This window comes from Manis javanica, chromosome X (genome assembly GCF_040802235.1).
Source record: "Manis javanica isolate MJ-LG chromosome X, MJ_LKY, whole genome shotgun sequence".
Lineage (NCBI taxonomy): Eukaryota > Metazoa > Chordata > Mammalia > Pholidota > Manidae > Manis > Manis javanica.
Window position 1 is genome coordinate 12,419,264 of NC_133174.1, and position 15,788 is coordinate 12,435,051.

Consider the following 15,788-nt stretch of genomic DNA (forward strand, 5'->3'; position numbering starts at 1 on the left):
CAACTCTTGCACTATTAAACAAGGGCCAAATTAAAGGGCTTTTATTATATCGAAACATTGAGGAGTGGCATAAACTCAAATTGCTCTTATCTTGAATCCTTTAAAAATGAATCAATACATGTTAATACGAAACTCAAGAAAACTTTATGGTGGAAAATCGAAAAACTAGGCCATTCATATGAAAATATTAAAGAGATTTGGTCATATCAATTGTATAATATACATCACATGTGAGGAACGGAATGGTGACATGGTCTAAGATGAGGGTTCAAAAATGTCTTCTAAAGCCAGAAAGTTATCTTTAACAGAAAGAAATTAAAACAGGTTTAATCTAAGCAAACCCTTAGTAAAGCAAAACCCTTTAAGCGAAGCAAATACGGGTTACAGAAGGGTGGGGATGGGGTCCACAGTTAACTCTTAATTACTGGCCATTGTCTTTCTAATCATGACGCATTGGAAACATTTGAAATTTACCTCTACATTCTATGTGGGAAAGATTTCGGCTGTCCCCTATGCCTGATAGTTGTATATACATATGCATATATATATATGCATATACAGATTATATAATATGTACATATATATATACACACACTATCTGACCAAAACCTCATCTACTTCCCCTATTTCTGTTTTTAACATGAAATTACTGAAGCCTTTACTTGAAAAATATAATTCACATTATCTATATTAAAACATCTTGTCAATGACTGTGTTTACAGCATTTATAGAAGTGTGACTGTTACATTGAATGTGAGTTAATGGTTAACAGTCAACCATCTACCTACCATGTCCTGAGAATCATGCTAGCTTCTTCAGATACATACTGTTCTTTCATAAAGCTGTTACGAGGTAGGTACCTTTATTCCCATTTTACACATTAGGAAATTGAATGCCATATATTTCCTAAGTGGCAGAACCAAGTTCTGAACATACACTTGAACGTTTCCTATTCCACCCTTGGGGAATCATACGCTTTCCTCACAGGCTATGTATATAAACATTCAATAATTCTTTTACTTATTTATACCCTGCTTTTCCTTTTCCCCCTTTGCCAAAATAAACTTGACACAGCTTTTTAATGATGTTAGCATAGGCTGGAACATCACCGCTTCTTTTACATTATATGGGAATATCCCACACACAGTAGGAATTTGTAAATATTTGTTGAACTAGTGAATGGACCAATAGATGAATGAACACCTAGTATATTATGATCAATTAATTTTTCTTTAAAAATATGAAACTAAGGATAAACAAAAAAATAAAACATAAAAGTAATTCAGTTCTATTTGAATTGAGAGAATAGACTAAGGCTGGTAAAACCCAAATTTTCATGATCATTTTTCAAGCCTCAGATTTGCTTCTGTCAACTGGCTCCTATAGTTCTGTCTGATTCGGCCTGTGATAACTTCAGAGATTTGTTGTCCCCACTAAGCCCAAATCCAATGCAAAATAGTCCTGTATCTCAAGTGTGCTTAATTACTTCCTTTGTACCTTTCTTTACAATTTATTAGTCCACCAGAATAAAAGATGAACTTCTTTCCTAGATACCTAAATTTACTAGATTCCCATCAGCACACATGCTCCTACTGAAACAATATTATCTGCATAAGAAAACATTTTAGGGCCATTAGTGAAGACTCCCTAGGTTTTCCCACTTCATGTGCTCCTTTCTCCCTGAAACACAGAAGCCTAAACAATAACTTAACATAAGCCTGGCAGAAACTGCAGATCCAAGGTATTCCTGGTAAACTCTCCATTCCTATTTTCACGTTATGGAAAAAAATCCATACAATACGTATTAAATAACTAATAAATTAACTAAAAATATGAATGAACATACAAACATCCTCAGATCCTTGTATCTAAAATATTACCACTTCTCTCTCACTAAACCATGAACACGTTATCATGAAGATATAAATTATATTTGCTATTGAATTGATGGTTACAATAAAGCTCTTTTCCTATCTTCAAAACAGTAACTTCCTTGGAAAAATATCAAAAGCTAAAATCTCATTCTTCAACGAACTGAAAAAAAACTTCTAAAATTCATATGGAACCATCAAAAACCCCGAATAGCCAAAGCAATCCTGAGAAGGAAGAATAAACTGGGGGGATCTCACTCCCCACCTTCAAGCTCTACTACAAAGCCACAGTAATCAACACAATTTGGTACTGGCACAAGAACAGAGCCTAAGACCAGTGCAACAGAATAGAGACTCCAGACATTAACCCAAACATATATAGTCCATTAATATACGATAAAGGAGCCATGGACATACAATGGGGAAATGACAGCCTCTTCAACAGCTGGTGTTGGCAAAACTGGACAGCTACATGTAAAACAATGAAACTACACCACTGTCTAACCCTATACACAATAGTAAATTCGAAATGGATCAAAGACCTGAATGTAATTCATGAAACCATACAACTCTTAGAAAAAAACATAGGCAAAAATCTCTTGGATGTGAACATGAGCGACTTCTTCATGAACATATCTCCCCGGGCAAGGGAAACAAAAGCTAAAATGAACAAGTGGGACTATATCAAGCTGAAAAGCTTTTGTACAGCAAAGGACACCACCAATACAATAAAAAGGCAGCCTACAGTATGGGAGAATATATTCATAAATGACAGATCCGATAAAGGGTTGACATCCAAAATATATAAAGAGCTCACACACCTCAACAAACAAAAAGCAAATAATCGAATTAAAAAATGGGCAGAGGAGCTGAACAGACACTTCTCCAAAGAAGAAATTCAGATGGCCAATAGGCATATGAAAAGATGCTCCACATCATTAGTCATCAGAGAAATGCAAATTAAAACCACAATGAGATATCACCTCACACCAGTAAGGATGGCCACCATCCAAAAGACAAACAACAACAAATGTTGGCCAGGTTGTGGAGAAAGGGGAACCCTCTTACACTGCTGGTGGGAATGTAATTTAGTTCAACTATTGTGGAAAGCAGTATGGAGGCTCCACAAAAAGCTGAAAATAGAAATAACATTTGACCCAGGAATTCCACTTCTAGCAATTTACCCTAAGAAATAAGCAGCCCTTTTTCAAAAAGACCTATGCACCCCTATGTTTATTGCAGCACTATGTACAATAGCCAAGAAAAGGAAGCAACCTAAGGGTCCCTCAGTAGATGAATGAAAAAAGAAGATGTGGTACATATACACAATGGAATGTTACTAAGCGATAAGAAGAAAACGAATCCTACCATTTGCAACAACATGGATGGAGCTAGAGGGGATTACACTCAGTGAAATAAGCCAGCCCGAGAGAGACAAGTACCAAATGATTTCCCTCATCTGTGGAGTATAGAACAAAGGAAAACCAGAAGGAACAAAACAGCAGCAGAATCACAGAACCCAAGAAAGGACTAACAGCTGCCAAAGGGAAAGGGTCAGGGGAGGATGCGTGGGAAGGGACAGAGAACTAGGGGGGGGGCGTGAGAAAGGAGGCCTTACGATTAGCATTTATAATGTGGGGTGGGGGGCACGGGGAGAACTGTGAAACAGAGAAGACAAGTAATTTTACAGCATTCACTACGCTGATGGACAGTGACTAATAGGGTATGTGGGGGGGGACTTGGTGAAGGGGGGAGTCTAGTAAACATAATGCTCCTCACGTAATTGTAGATTAATGATACCAAATTTTAAAAAAACACAATAACCTTAAATAGAAGCCAGTAACTAACTACCTGACCTACACCAAACATTTCGGCGGAGAGGAGACCAAATTACAGTTCAGACCTAAAAGCAACGTATAACCGCGGGGCGCAAAACCTACCAAATTCACCTACTCCTCTCCGTACGACGGTTCACACTAGGATATAGCACAACCAGTACTCAGCTGGAAAAGGCGAGAACGCAGACTCTTAATGAAGGCAACAATGGTCCCTAGACCCACTCGTGCCGCGAGGGCACTGCGGCCACCTCGCTGCTCCTCCGGAGCATTGGAGCCCAGCGCTCCGCTCCGCCTCCCACAGGGGACCGCGCCCCCACCTCGCCCCCTTCTTCCCCAAGACGAGCCAACGGCGACCCCTGCCACCTCCAAGCGCCCGGAGCTCCGGGCGCGAGGCCGAAGGGCACCTGGCACTGGGACGCGAGCCCGCGCTCCGCGACAGGTGCATCCTTCCGGGCCAACGTTTCCCTCCCAAACTCCCAAAGTTACTTAACAAGTCCCCGGAAGGCAATCGGGTGGGTTTCAGCCCCAAGCACTCAAAGTCAACCCTGCACCTCAAGCCCGCAGCCCACCCGCACCAGCCCGGGACCCCAGCCCGACCGCACTCACAGAGGGAGGATACTCGGGAGGGTGCTCTGCGCTTTTCGGGGCAGGGGACGATCGGACCGCGGCCCGGAACCCGGACGCCGCGGGCGGGATGGGCCCGCGCCCGGCGACGGGCCCTGGGGGAGTGGTAAGGCGAGCCGCGAATACTGGGGGGCGTCGCGAAGAGCGCTACACGGCGCAGAGGAGCGCTCGCCTCGGGAGTGAGGCCGCCGAAGCCGGCGGGGCCCACTTACGGCCGAACCCCGCGGGCCGGCGAGGGGGTGTTTCTCGCGCACGACTACCGTGCGACGGTTCCCGGCCGCCCACCTGCCCGCGGACAACGACCAGAGCCCGGACGCCACGTCGCGGTCTCTCTGCTACTCACAGGGCCTGAAGTCGCCATGCGCCTCGGGTCTCGTCGGCCACAGCAGGGATATTCTGTCCAGTGGAATCGCGAACGGTTTGCCGGTCTTCACACCGCCGCCGCCAGGTTTGAGAAGCCGCGCGTGGACCCGCGCCTGCCCCGCCCACGCCAGCCCGCGTGCCATTCTTTGGTCACGCACACTGTGACCACGGGCGCGGGCGTGGGCCGAGCCAGGGCCCCAGCCGGAAGCTCGCGCGGACGGTGCCGGGCGATGAGACACGGAGAGCCCGGGAAAGCCCTTGGCAGTTTTCCTTCATCCTCCCCCCACCATCTGCCCTCCCGCCAAAGAAAAAAGCCAGTCGCAACCCAAACACCCAAGACACTGGTGGGCTCCCCAACTGGGACCGCGGGGTCGGCGTCAAGTTCCATCCCGGGAACTTGCTCCTATTGGCCATCACCTTCGACTCTCGGCCGCCACCCACCCTGGACACGCAAAGAAAAGGCAGCCGCTTCCCTAGAGCTCAAGCTGAAGTCCGATGAGCAAGGAAAATGCAGCTCGTCAGAGCAACTTGACCAAAGCCACTCTTTCGCGAATTTCAGCATTTTCCTTGAAAGAGCTTCCCCCCCACCCCCATGGGTTTTTGCCACGCGTTCCCCTCCAGCTCCACATTCTGGATTTAGTTGTTCCCGTAAACCCAGGCTTGAGCTAACGGGAACTAAATTAACCCGGAGGGGAAAAGAATTCGCTCATTGGCTTTAGGGTGCTCGGAAGCGTCCCCGAGAGTGCGCTTTTGGAGGGTGTCTCCTCTGTTCGATCCTCCTCTTCCCGGGAGAAGCGTTTGCGCAGGTGGAAGTCTCACCGAGCGGTAAGGGGCGGGCGTAAAACGACCCACGGATCTCTGTGCACAGTGTAGCAAACAGAAAACGGTACAAAAACATCCCACCCCTCCTTGTGAGGGTGGGTATGAACAGACCTAAAACTTTTGTTTGAAACACAATACAGTGTGCTGTGTTAGCAAAATAAACCATTGGCAGGCCTCTCTTTCTACACCTCTTTCAAAACCTGTATGTAGGTTTTCAATCCGTGATCGCCTTAACATAGTATATATAGAGCATTATGTACTTTTTTGAATCATAAGTGGGAAATCGGAGCGAAACTTAAAAAAAAAACGGCGTTACATATCCACTATCTCCAATGCAAAATAAAACTATTCTCACACACAACTCTTGCACTATTAAACAAGGGCCAAATTAAAGGGTTTTGATTATATCGAAACATCGAGGAGTGCCATAAACTCAAATTGCTCTTGTATTGAATGAATCCTTTAAAAATGAATCAATATATGTTAATGCAAAACTCAAAACTTTATGGTGGAAAATCGAAAAACTAGGCCATTCATATGAAAATATTAAAGAGATTTGATCATATCAATTGTATAGTATAGATCACATGTGAAGAAGGGAATGATGACACGGTCTAAGATGAGGGTTCAAAAATGTCTTCTAAAGCCAGAAAGTTATCTTTAACAGAAAGAAATTAAAACAGGTTTAATCTAAGCAAACCCTTAGTAAAGCAAAACCCTTTAAGCGAAGCAAATCCGGGTTACAGAAGGGTGGGGATGGGGTCCGCAGTTAACTCTTAATTACTAGCCATTGTCTTTCTAATCATGACGCACTGGAAACATTTAAAATTCACCTCTACATTCTAAGTGGGAAAGATTTGGGCTGTCCCCTATGCCTGATTGTTGTATATACATATGCATATATATATATACACAGATTATACAATATGTATATATATATATATACACACACACACACACTCTATCTGACCAAAACCTCATTTACTTCCCCTATTTCTGTTTTTAACATGAAATTACTGAAGCCTTTATTTGAAAAATATAATTCACATTATCTATATTAGAACATCTTGTCAATGACTGTGTTTACAGCATTTATAGAAGTGTGACTGTTACATTGAATGTGAGTTAATGGTTAACAGTCAACCATCTACCTACCATGTCCTGAGAATCATGCTAGCTTCTTCAGATACATACTGTTCTTTCATAAAGTCCTTACGAGGTAGGTACCTTTATTCCCATTTTACACATGAGGAAATTGAATACTACATAGTTCATAAGTGGCAGAACCAACTTCTGAACATACACTTGAACATTTCCTATCCCACCCTTGGGAAATCATATGCTTTCCTCACAGGCTATTTTTATAAACATTCAATAATTCTTTTACTTACTTATACCCTGCTTTTCCTTTTCCCCCTTTGCCAAAATAAACTTGAGACAGCTCTTTAATGATGTTAGCATAGGTCGGAACATCACCGTCTCTTTTACATTATATGGGAGTACCCCACACACAGTAGGAATCTAGTAAATATTTGTTGAACTAGTGAATGGATCAATGGATGAATGAACACCTAGTATATTATGTTCAATTAATTTTTCTTTAAAAATATGAAACTAAGGATAAACAAAAAAATAAAACATAAAAAAATTCAGTTCTATTTCAATTGAGAGAATAGACTAAGGCTGGTAAAATCCAAATTTTCGTGATCATTTTTCAAGCCTCAGATTTGCTTCTGTCAACTTGCTCCTATAGTTCTGATTCAGCCTGTGATAACTTTATAGAGATTTGTTGTCCCCACTAAGCCCAAATCCAATGTGAAATAGTCCTGTATCTCAAGTGTGCTTGATTACCTTTCTTTACAATTTATTAGTCCACCAGAATAAAAGATGAACTCCTTTCCTAAATACATAAATTTAATCTAGATTCCCATCAGCACACATGCTCCTACTGAAACAGTATTATCTGCATAAGTAAACATTTTAGGGCCATTAGTGAAGACTCCCTAGGTTTTCCCACTTCATGTGCTCCTTTCTCACTGAAAACACAGAAGCCTAAACAATAACTTAAGATAAGCCTGGCAGAAACTGCAGATCCAAGGTATTCCTGGTAAACTCTCCATTCCTATTTTCAAAAAATCCATATAATATGTATTAAATAACTAATAAATTAATTAAAATAGTAAATGAGTTTACAAACATCCTGAGATCGTTGTTTCTAACAAATTACCACTTTTTCCGCACTAAAACAAGAACAGGTTATCATTAAGATATAAATTGTATTTGGTATTGAATTGATGGTTACAATAAAGCTCTTTCCCTATCTTCAAAACAACAACTTCCCAAAGAAGTAAAAAGCTAACCTTTTCAAACAATATTGCTTCTCTCTCACTTAACAACCTTACATTTCCCTGTATGGCCCTGGAAGATGACTGGTTAGCCAGAGACGGGTAAGATTCCTCAAGGGAGGAACAACCTAAGACAGGCACAGTCCCAGAGGGGCTATCAGGTGAGAAATTGGGGATCAACAGAGGTGAGGCTTAGAACCTCACCCACCCTGTTTTGAAAGAAATCTGCACCGTGGATGTTTTGTTGCCCTTGTCTAGCTTGGATTAACACATAGTCTACAGGCACACACCTGATCATCTACATTTGCCCTCTTACAGCACTAAACTATGTTTTCTACCTTTATCTTGCATCTACCTACCACTTAAGCATTTTATTTAAAATAATAATAATAATAATAATAAGGGAGAAATGTGGGATTCACATATAATTCAAGTATAAAAATCAAATGAATATTCATATTTGACCTGATTGTTTGTAGTTCATAATGCATGATCATAACCGAAAGTTTCTGTGATGACTGCCCTTGCACTGTTCACCATGTAAGAACGTATTCACTATGTAAGAATTTGTTCACCGTGCAAGAACTTCATGATGCTTCAGAAGATTGGAGACTGTTGAGAATTAGGCTTGGGGTTGATTAATGATTGTGCATTGAGTTCCCTATACAGAAATTTATTGTTGTTAACAACCATTTGATCAATAAATATGAGAGATGCCCTCTCAAAAAAAAAAACTGTAACTTCCTTGGAAAAATATCAAAAGGTAAAATCTCATTCTTCAACGAACTGGAACAAATAGTTCTAAAATTCATATGGAACCATAAAAGACCCTAAATAGCCAAAGCAATCCTGAGAAGGAAGAATAAACTGGGGGGGTCTCGCTCCCCAACTTCAAGCTCTACTACAAAGCCACAGTAATCAACACAATTTGGTACTGGCACAAGAACAGAGCAAAAGACCAATGCACCAGAATAGAGACTCCAGACATTAACCCAAACATATATAGTCCATTAATATAGGATAAAGGAGCCATGGACATACAATGGGGAAATGACAGCCTATTCAACAGCTGGTGTTGGCAAAACTGGACAGCTACATGTAAAACAATGAAACTGCACCACTGTCTAACCCTATACACAAAAGTAAATTCGAAATGGATCAAAGACCTGAATGTAATTCATGAAACCATACAACTCTTAGAAAAAAACATAGGCAAAAATCTCTTGGACATAAACATGAGCAACTTCTTCATGAACATATCTCCCCGGGCAAGGGAAACAAAAGCTAAAATGAACAAGTGGGACTATATCAAGCTGAAAAGCTTTTGTACAGCAAAGGACACCACCAATACAATAAAAAGGCAGCCTACAGTATGGGAGAATATATTCATAAATGACAGATCCGATAAAGGGTTGACATCCAAAATATATAAAGAGCTCACACACCTCAACAAACAAAAATCAAATAATCCAAGTAAAAACTGAGCAGAGGAGCTGAACAAGACACTTCTCCAAAGAAGAAGTTCAGATGGCCAACAGGCCCATGAAAAGATGCTCCACATCACTAGTCATCAGAGAAATGCAAATTAAAACCACAATGAGATATCACCTCACACCAGTAAGGATGGCCACCATCCAAAAGACAAACAACAACAAATGTTGGCCAGGTTGTGGAGAAAGGGGAACCCTCTTACACTGCTGGTGGGAATGTAAATTAGTTCAACCATTGTGGAAAGCAGTATGGAAGTTCCACAAAAAGCTCAGAATACAAATACCATTTGACCCAGAAATTCCACTTCTAGCAATTTACCCTAAGAAATAAGCAGCCCAGTTTGAAAAAGACAGATGCACCCCTATGTTTACTGCAGCACTATTTACAATAGCCAAGGAAGGGAAGCAACCTAAGTGTCCATCAGTAGATGAATGAATAAAGATGTGGTACATATACACAATGCAATATTACTCAGCCATAAGAAGAAAACAAATCCTACCATTTGCAACAACATGGATGGAGCTAGAGGGGATTACACTCAGTGAAATAAGCCAGGCGGAGAAAGACAAGCACCAAATGATTTCCCTCATCTGTGGAGTATAAGAACAAAGTAAAAACTGAAGGAAAAAAACAGCAGCAGAATCACAGAACCCAAGAAAGGACTAACAGTTGCCAAACGGAAAAGGTCTTGGTAGGATGGGTGGGAAGGGACAGAGAATGGGGCAGGGGGGCAGGGAGAAAGGGGGCCTTACGAATAGCATGTATAATGTGGGGTTGTGGGGTGGGGGGCACGGCGAGGGCTGTGCAACACAGAGAAGAGAAGCTGTAATTTTACAGTATCTCATTACGCTGATGGACAGTGACTAATAGGGTATGTGGGGGGGGAACTTGGTGAAGGGAGGAGTCTAGTAAACATAATGTTCCTCACGTAATTGTAGATTAATGATACCAAAATTTAAAAAAAACACAATAACCTTAAATAGAAACCAGTAACTACCTACCTGACCTAGACCAAACATTTCGGCAGAGAGGAGACCAAATTACAGTTCAGACCTAAAAGCAACGTACAACCGCAGGGCGCAAAACCTATCAAATTCGCATACTCGCTCTCCGTACGACGGTTCACACTAGGATATAGCACAACCAGTACTCAGCTGGAAAAGGCGAGAACGCAGTCTCTTAATGAAGGCAGCAATGGTCCCTAGACCCACTCGTGCCGCGAGGGCACTGCGGCCACCTCGCTGCTCCTCCGGAGCATTGGCGCCCAGCGCTCCGCTCCGCCTCCCACAGGGGACCGCGCCCCCACCTCGCCCCCTTCTTCCCCAAGGCGAGCCACCGGCGACCCCTGCCACCTCCAAGCGCCCGGAGCTCCGGGCGCGAGGCCGAAGGGCACCTGGCACTGGGACGCGAGCCCGCGCTCCGCGACAGGTGCATCCTTCCGGGCCAACGTTTCCCTCCCAAACTCCCAAAGTTACTTAACAAGTCCCCGGAAGGCAATCGGGTGGGTTTCAGCCCCAAGCACTCAAAGTCAACCCTGCACCTCAAGCCCGCAGCCCACCCGCACCAGCCCGGGACCCCAGCCCGACCGCACTCACAGAGGGAGGATACTCGGGAGGGTGCTCTGCGCTTTTCGGGACAGGGGACGATCGGACCGCGGCCCGGAACCCGGACGCCGCGGGAGGGATTGGCCCGCGCCCGGCGACGGGCCCTGGGGGAGTGGTAAGGCGAGCCGCGAATACTGGGGGGCGTCGCGAAGAGCGCTACACGGCGCAGAGGAGCGCTCGCCTCGGGAGTGAGGCCGCCGAGAGCCGGCGGGGCCCACTTACGGCCGAACCCCGCGGAGCGGCGAGGGGTCGTTTCTCGCGCACGACTACCGTGCGACGGTTCCCGGCCGCCCACCTGCCCGCGGACAACGACCAGAGCCCGGACGCCACGTCGCGGTCTCTCTGCTACTCACAGGGCCTGAAGTCGCCATGCGCCTCGGGTCTCGTCGGCCACAGCAGGGATATTCTGTCCAGTGGAATCGCGAACGATTTGCCGGTCTTCACACCGCCGCCGCCATGTTTGAGAAGCCGCGCGCGGACCCGCGCCTGCCCCGCCCACGCCCCGCCCACGACAGCCAGCCCCGCCCACGCCAGCCCGCGTGCCATTCTTTGGTCACGCACATTGTGACCACCGGCGCGGGCGTGGCCCGAGCCAGGGCCCCAGCCGGAAGCCCGCGCAGACGGTGCCGGGCGATGAGACACGGAGAGCCCGGGAAAGCCCTTGGCAGTTTTCCTTCATCCTCCCCCCACCATCTGCCCTCCCGCCAAAGAAAAAAGCCAGTCGCGACCCAAACACCCAAGACACTGGTGGGCTCCCCAACTGGGACCGCGGGGTCCGCGTCAAGTTCCATCCCGGGAACTTGCTCCTATTGGCCACCACCTTCGACTCTCGGCCGCCACCCACCCTGGACACGCAATGAAAAGGCAGCCGCTTCCCTAGAGCTCAAGCTGAAGTCCGATGAGCAAGGAAAATACAGCTCGTCAGAGCAACTTGACCAAAGCCCCTCTTTCGCGACTTGCAGCATTTTCCTTGAAAGAGCTTCCCCCCGTCCCCCCATGGGTTTTTGCCACGCGTTCCCCTCCAGCTGCACATTCTGCGTTTAGTTGTTTCCGTAAACCCAGGCTTGAGCTAACGGGAACTAGATTAACCCGGCGGGGAAAAGAATTCGCTCATTGGCTTTAGGGTGCTCGGAAGCGTCCACGAGTGTGCGCTTTTGGAGGGTGTCTCCTCTGTTCGATCCTCCTCGTCTCGGGAGGAGCGTTTGCGCAGGTGGAAGTCGCACCGAGGGGAAAGCGGCAGGGGTAAAACAGCCCAAGGATCTCTGCACAGTGTAGCAAACAGAAAACCGTAGAAAAACATCCCACCCCTCCTTGTGAGGTTGGGTATGAACAGATCTAAAACTTTTGTTTGAAAAACAATACAGTGTGCTGTGTTAACTAAAATAAACCATTGGCAGGCCTCTCTTTCTACAACTCTTTCAAAACTTGTATGTAGGTTTTGCATCCGTGATCGCCTTAACGTAGTATATATAGAGCATTATGTATTTTTTAAAATTATAAGTGGGAAATCGGAGCCTAAACTTAAAAAACTGCGTTACATATCCATTGTCTACAATGCAAAATAAAACTTCTCATACACAACTTTTTCACTATTAAACAAGGGCCAAATTAAAGGGTTTTGATTATATTGAAACATCGAGGAGTGGCATAAACTCAAATTGCTCTTATCTTGAATCCTTTAAAAATGAATCAATACATGTTAATGCAAAACTCAAGAAAACTTGATGGTGGAAAATCGAGAAACTAGGCCATTCATATGAAAATATTAAAGAGATTTGATCATATCAATTGTATAATATACATCACATGTGAGGAACGGAATGGTGACATGGTCTAAGATGAGGGTTCAAAAATGTCTTCTAAAGCCAGAAAGTTATCTTTAACAGAAAGAAATTAAAACAGGTTTAATCTAAGCAAACCCTTAGTAAAGCAAAACCCTTTAAGCGAAGCAAATCCGGGTTACAGAAGGGTGGGGATGGGGTCCGCAGTTAACTCTTAATTACTAGCCATTGTCTTTCTAATCATGACGCACTGGAAACATTTAAAATTCACCTCTACATTCTAAGTGGGAAAGATTTGGGCTGTCCCCTATGCCTGATTGTTGTATATACATATGCATATATATATATACACAGATTATACAATATGTATATATATATATATACACACACACACACACTCTATCTGACCAAAACCTCATCTACTTCCCCTATTTCTGTTTTTAACATGAAATTACTGAAGCCTTTACTTGAAAAATATAATTCACATTATCTATATTAGAACATCTTGTCAATGACTGTGTTTACAGCATTTATAGAAGTGTGACTGTTACATTGAATGTGAGTTAATGGTTAACAGTCAACCATCTACCTACCATGTCCTGAGAATCATGCTAGCTTCTTCAGATACATACTGTTCTTTCATAAAGTCCTTACGAGGTAGGTACCTTTATTCCCATTTTACACATGAGGAAATTGAATACTACATAGTTCATAAGTGGCAGAACCAACTTCTGAACATACACTTGAACATTTCCTATCCCACCCTTGGGAAATCATATGCTTTCCTCACAGGTTATTTTTATAAACATTCAATAATTCTTTTACTTACTTATACCCTGCTTTTCCTTTTCCCCCTTTGCCAAAATAAACTTGAGACAGCTCTTTAATGATGTTAGCATAGGTCGGAACATCACCGTCTCTTTTACATTATATGGGAGTACCCCACACACAGTAGAAATCTAGTAAATATTTGTTGAACTAGTGAATGGATCAATGGATGAATGAACACCTAGTATATGATGTTCAATTAATTTTTCTTTAAAATATGAAACTAAGGATAAGCAAAAAATGAAACATAAAATTAATTCAGTTCTATTTGAATTGAGAGAATAGACTAAGGCTGGTAAAATCCAAATTTTCGTGATCATTTTTCAAGCCTCAGATTTACTTCTGTCAACTGGCTCCTATAGTTCTGATTCAGCCTGTGATAACTTTAGAGATTTGTTGTCCCCACTAAGCTCAAATCCAATGTGAAATAGTCCTGTATCTCAAGTGTGCTTGATTACTTCCTTTGTACCTTTCTTTACAATTTATTAGTACACCAGAATGAAAAGATGAACTTCCTTCCAATTTAGGTAAATTTAATCTAGATTCCCATCAGCACACAGGGTTCTACTGAAACAATATTATCTGAATAAGTAAACATTTTAGGACAATTAGTGAAGACTCCTTAGTTTTCTCACTTCATGGGCTCCTTTCTCCCTAAAACACAGAAGCCTAAACAATAACTAAGATAAGCCTGGTAGAGACTACATATCCAAGGTATTCCTGGTAAACTCACCATTCCTATTTTCACCTTATGGGGAAAAATCCATAAAATACATATTAAATAACTAATAAATTAATTAAAATAGTAAATGAGTTTACAAACATCCTCAGATCGTTGTTTCTAACAAATTACCCCTTTTTCCCCACTAAAAGATGAACACATTATCATTAAGATATAAATTGTATTTGGTATTGAATTGATGGTTACAATAAAGCTCTTTTCCTATCTTCACAACAGTAACTTCCTTGGAAAAATATCAAAAGGTAAAATCTCATTCTTCAACAAACTGGAACAAATAGTTCTGAAATTCATATGGAACCACCAAAGACCCCGAATAGCCAAAGCAATCCTGAGAAGGAAGAAAAAAGTGGGGGCAGGTCTCACTCCCCAACTTCAAGCTCTACTACAAAGCCACAGTAATCAAGACAATTTGGTACTGGCACAAGAACAGAGCAAAAGACCAGTGCAACAGAATAGAGACTCCAGATATTAACCCAAACATATACAGTCAATTAATATACGATAAAGGAGCCATGGACATACAATGGGGAAATGACAGCCTCTTCAACAGCTGGTGTTGGCAAAATTGGACAGCTACATGTAAGACAATGAAACTGGATCACTGTCTAACCCCAAACACAAAAGTAAATTCGAAATGGATCAAAGACTTGAATGTAAGTCATGAAACCATACAACTCTTAGAAAAAAACATAGGCAAAAATCTCTTGGACATAAACATGAGCGACTTCTTCATGAACATATCTCCCCAGGCAAGGGAAACAAAAGCTAAAATGAACAAGTGGGACTATATCAAGCTGAAAAGCTTTTGTACAGCAAAGGACACCACCAATACAATAAAAAGGCAGCCTACAGTATGGGAGAATATATTCATAAATGACAGATCCGATAAAGGGTTGACATCCAAAATATATAAAGATCTCATGCACCTCAACAAACAAGAAGCAAATAATTCAATTAAAAAATGGGCAGAAGAGCTGAACAGACACTTCTCCAAAGAAGAAATTCAGATGGCCAACATGCACATGAAAAGATGCTCCACATCACTAGTCATCAGAGAAATGCAAATTAAAACCACAATGAGATATCACCTCACACCAGTAAGGATTGCCACCATCCAAAAGACAAACAACAACAAATGTTGGCCAGGTTGTGGAGAAAGGGGAACCCTCCTACACTGCTGGTGGGAATATAAATTAGTTCAACCATTGTGGAAAGCAGTATGGACGTTCCTCAAAAAACTCAAAATAGAAATACCATTTGACCCAGAAATTCCACTTCTAGGAATTTACCCTAAGAAATCAGCAGCCCAGTTTGAAAAAGATAGATGCACCCATATGTTTATCGCAGCACTATTTACAATAGCCAAGGAATGGAACCAACCTGTGTCCATCAGTAGATGAATAGATAAAGAAGATGTGGTACATATACACAATGGAATATTATTCAGCCATAAGAAGAAAACAAATCCTACCATTTGCA

The 15,788-nt window shown here is 42.9% G+C and overlaps 1 protein-coding gene across 1 annotated transcript in view; it reads right to left on the minus strand.

Annotated features, from left to right (window-relative positions):
* The window catches only part of SCML2 (Scm polycomb group protein like 2), a 97,161-nt gene extending 92,379 nt beyond the window's left edge, over nucleotides 1-4,782 (minus strand). Inside the window, exon 1 of the mRNA XM_073227675.1 lies at nucleotides 4,677-4,782. Coding sequence (XP_073083776.1) covers nucleotides 4,677-4,694 — 18 coding nt within the window. The 5' untranslated portion in view covers nucleotides 4,695-4,782. The remainder of the gene's footprint in view (nucleotides 1-4,676) is intronic.
* Nucleotides 4,783-15,788: the final 11,006 nt, after the last annotated feature.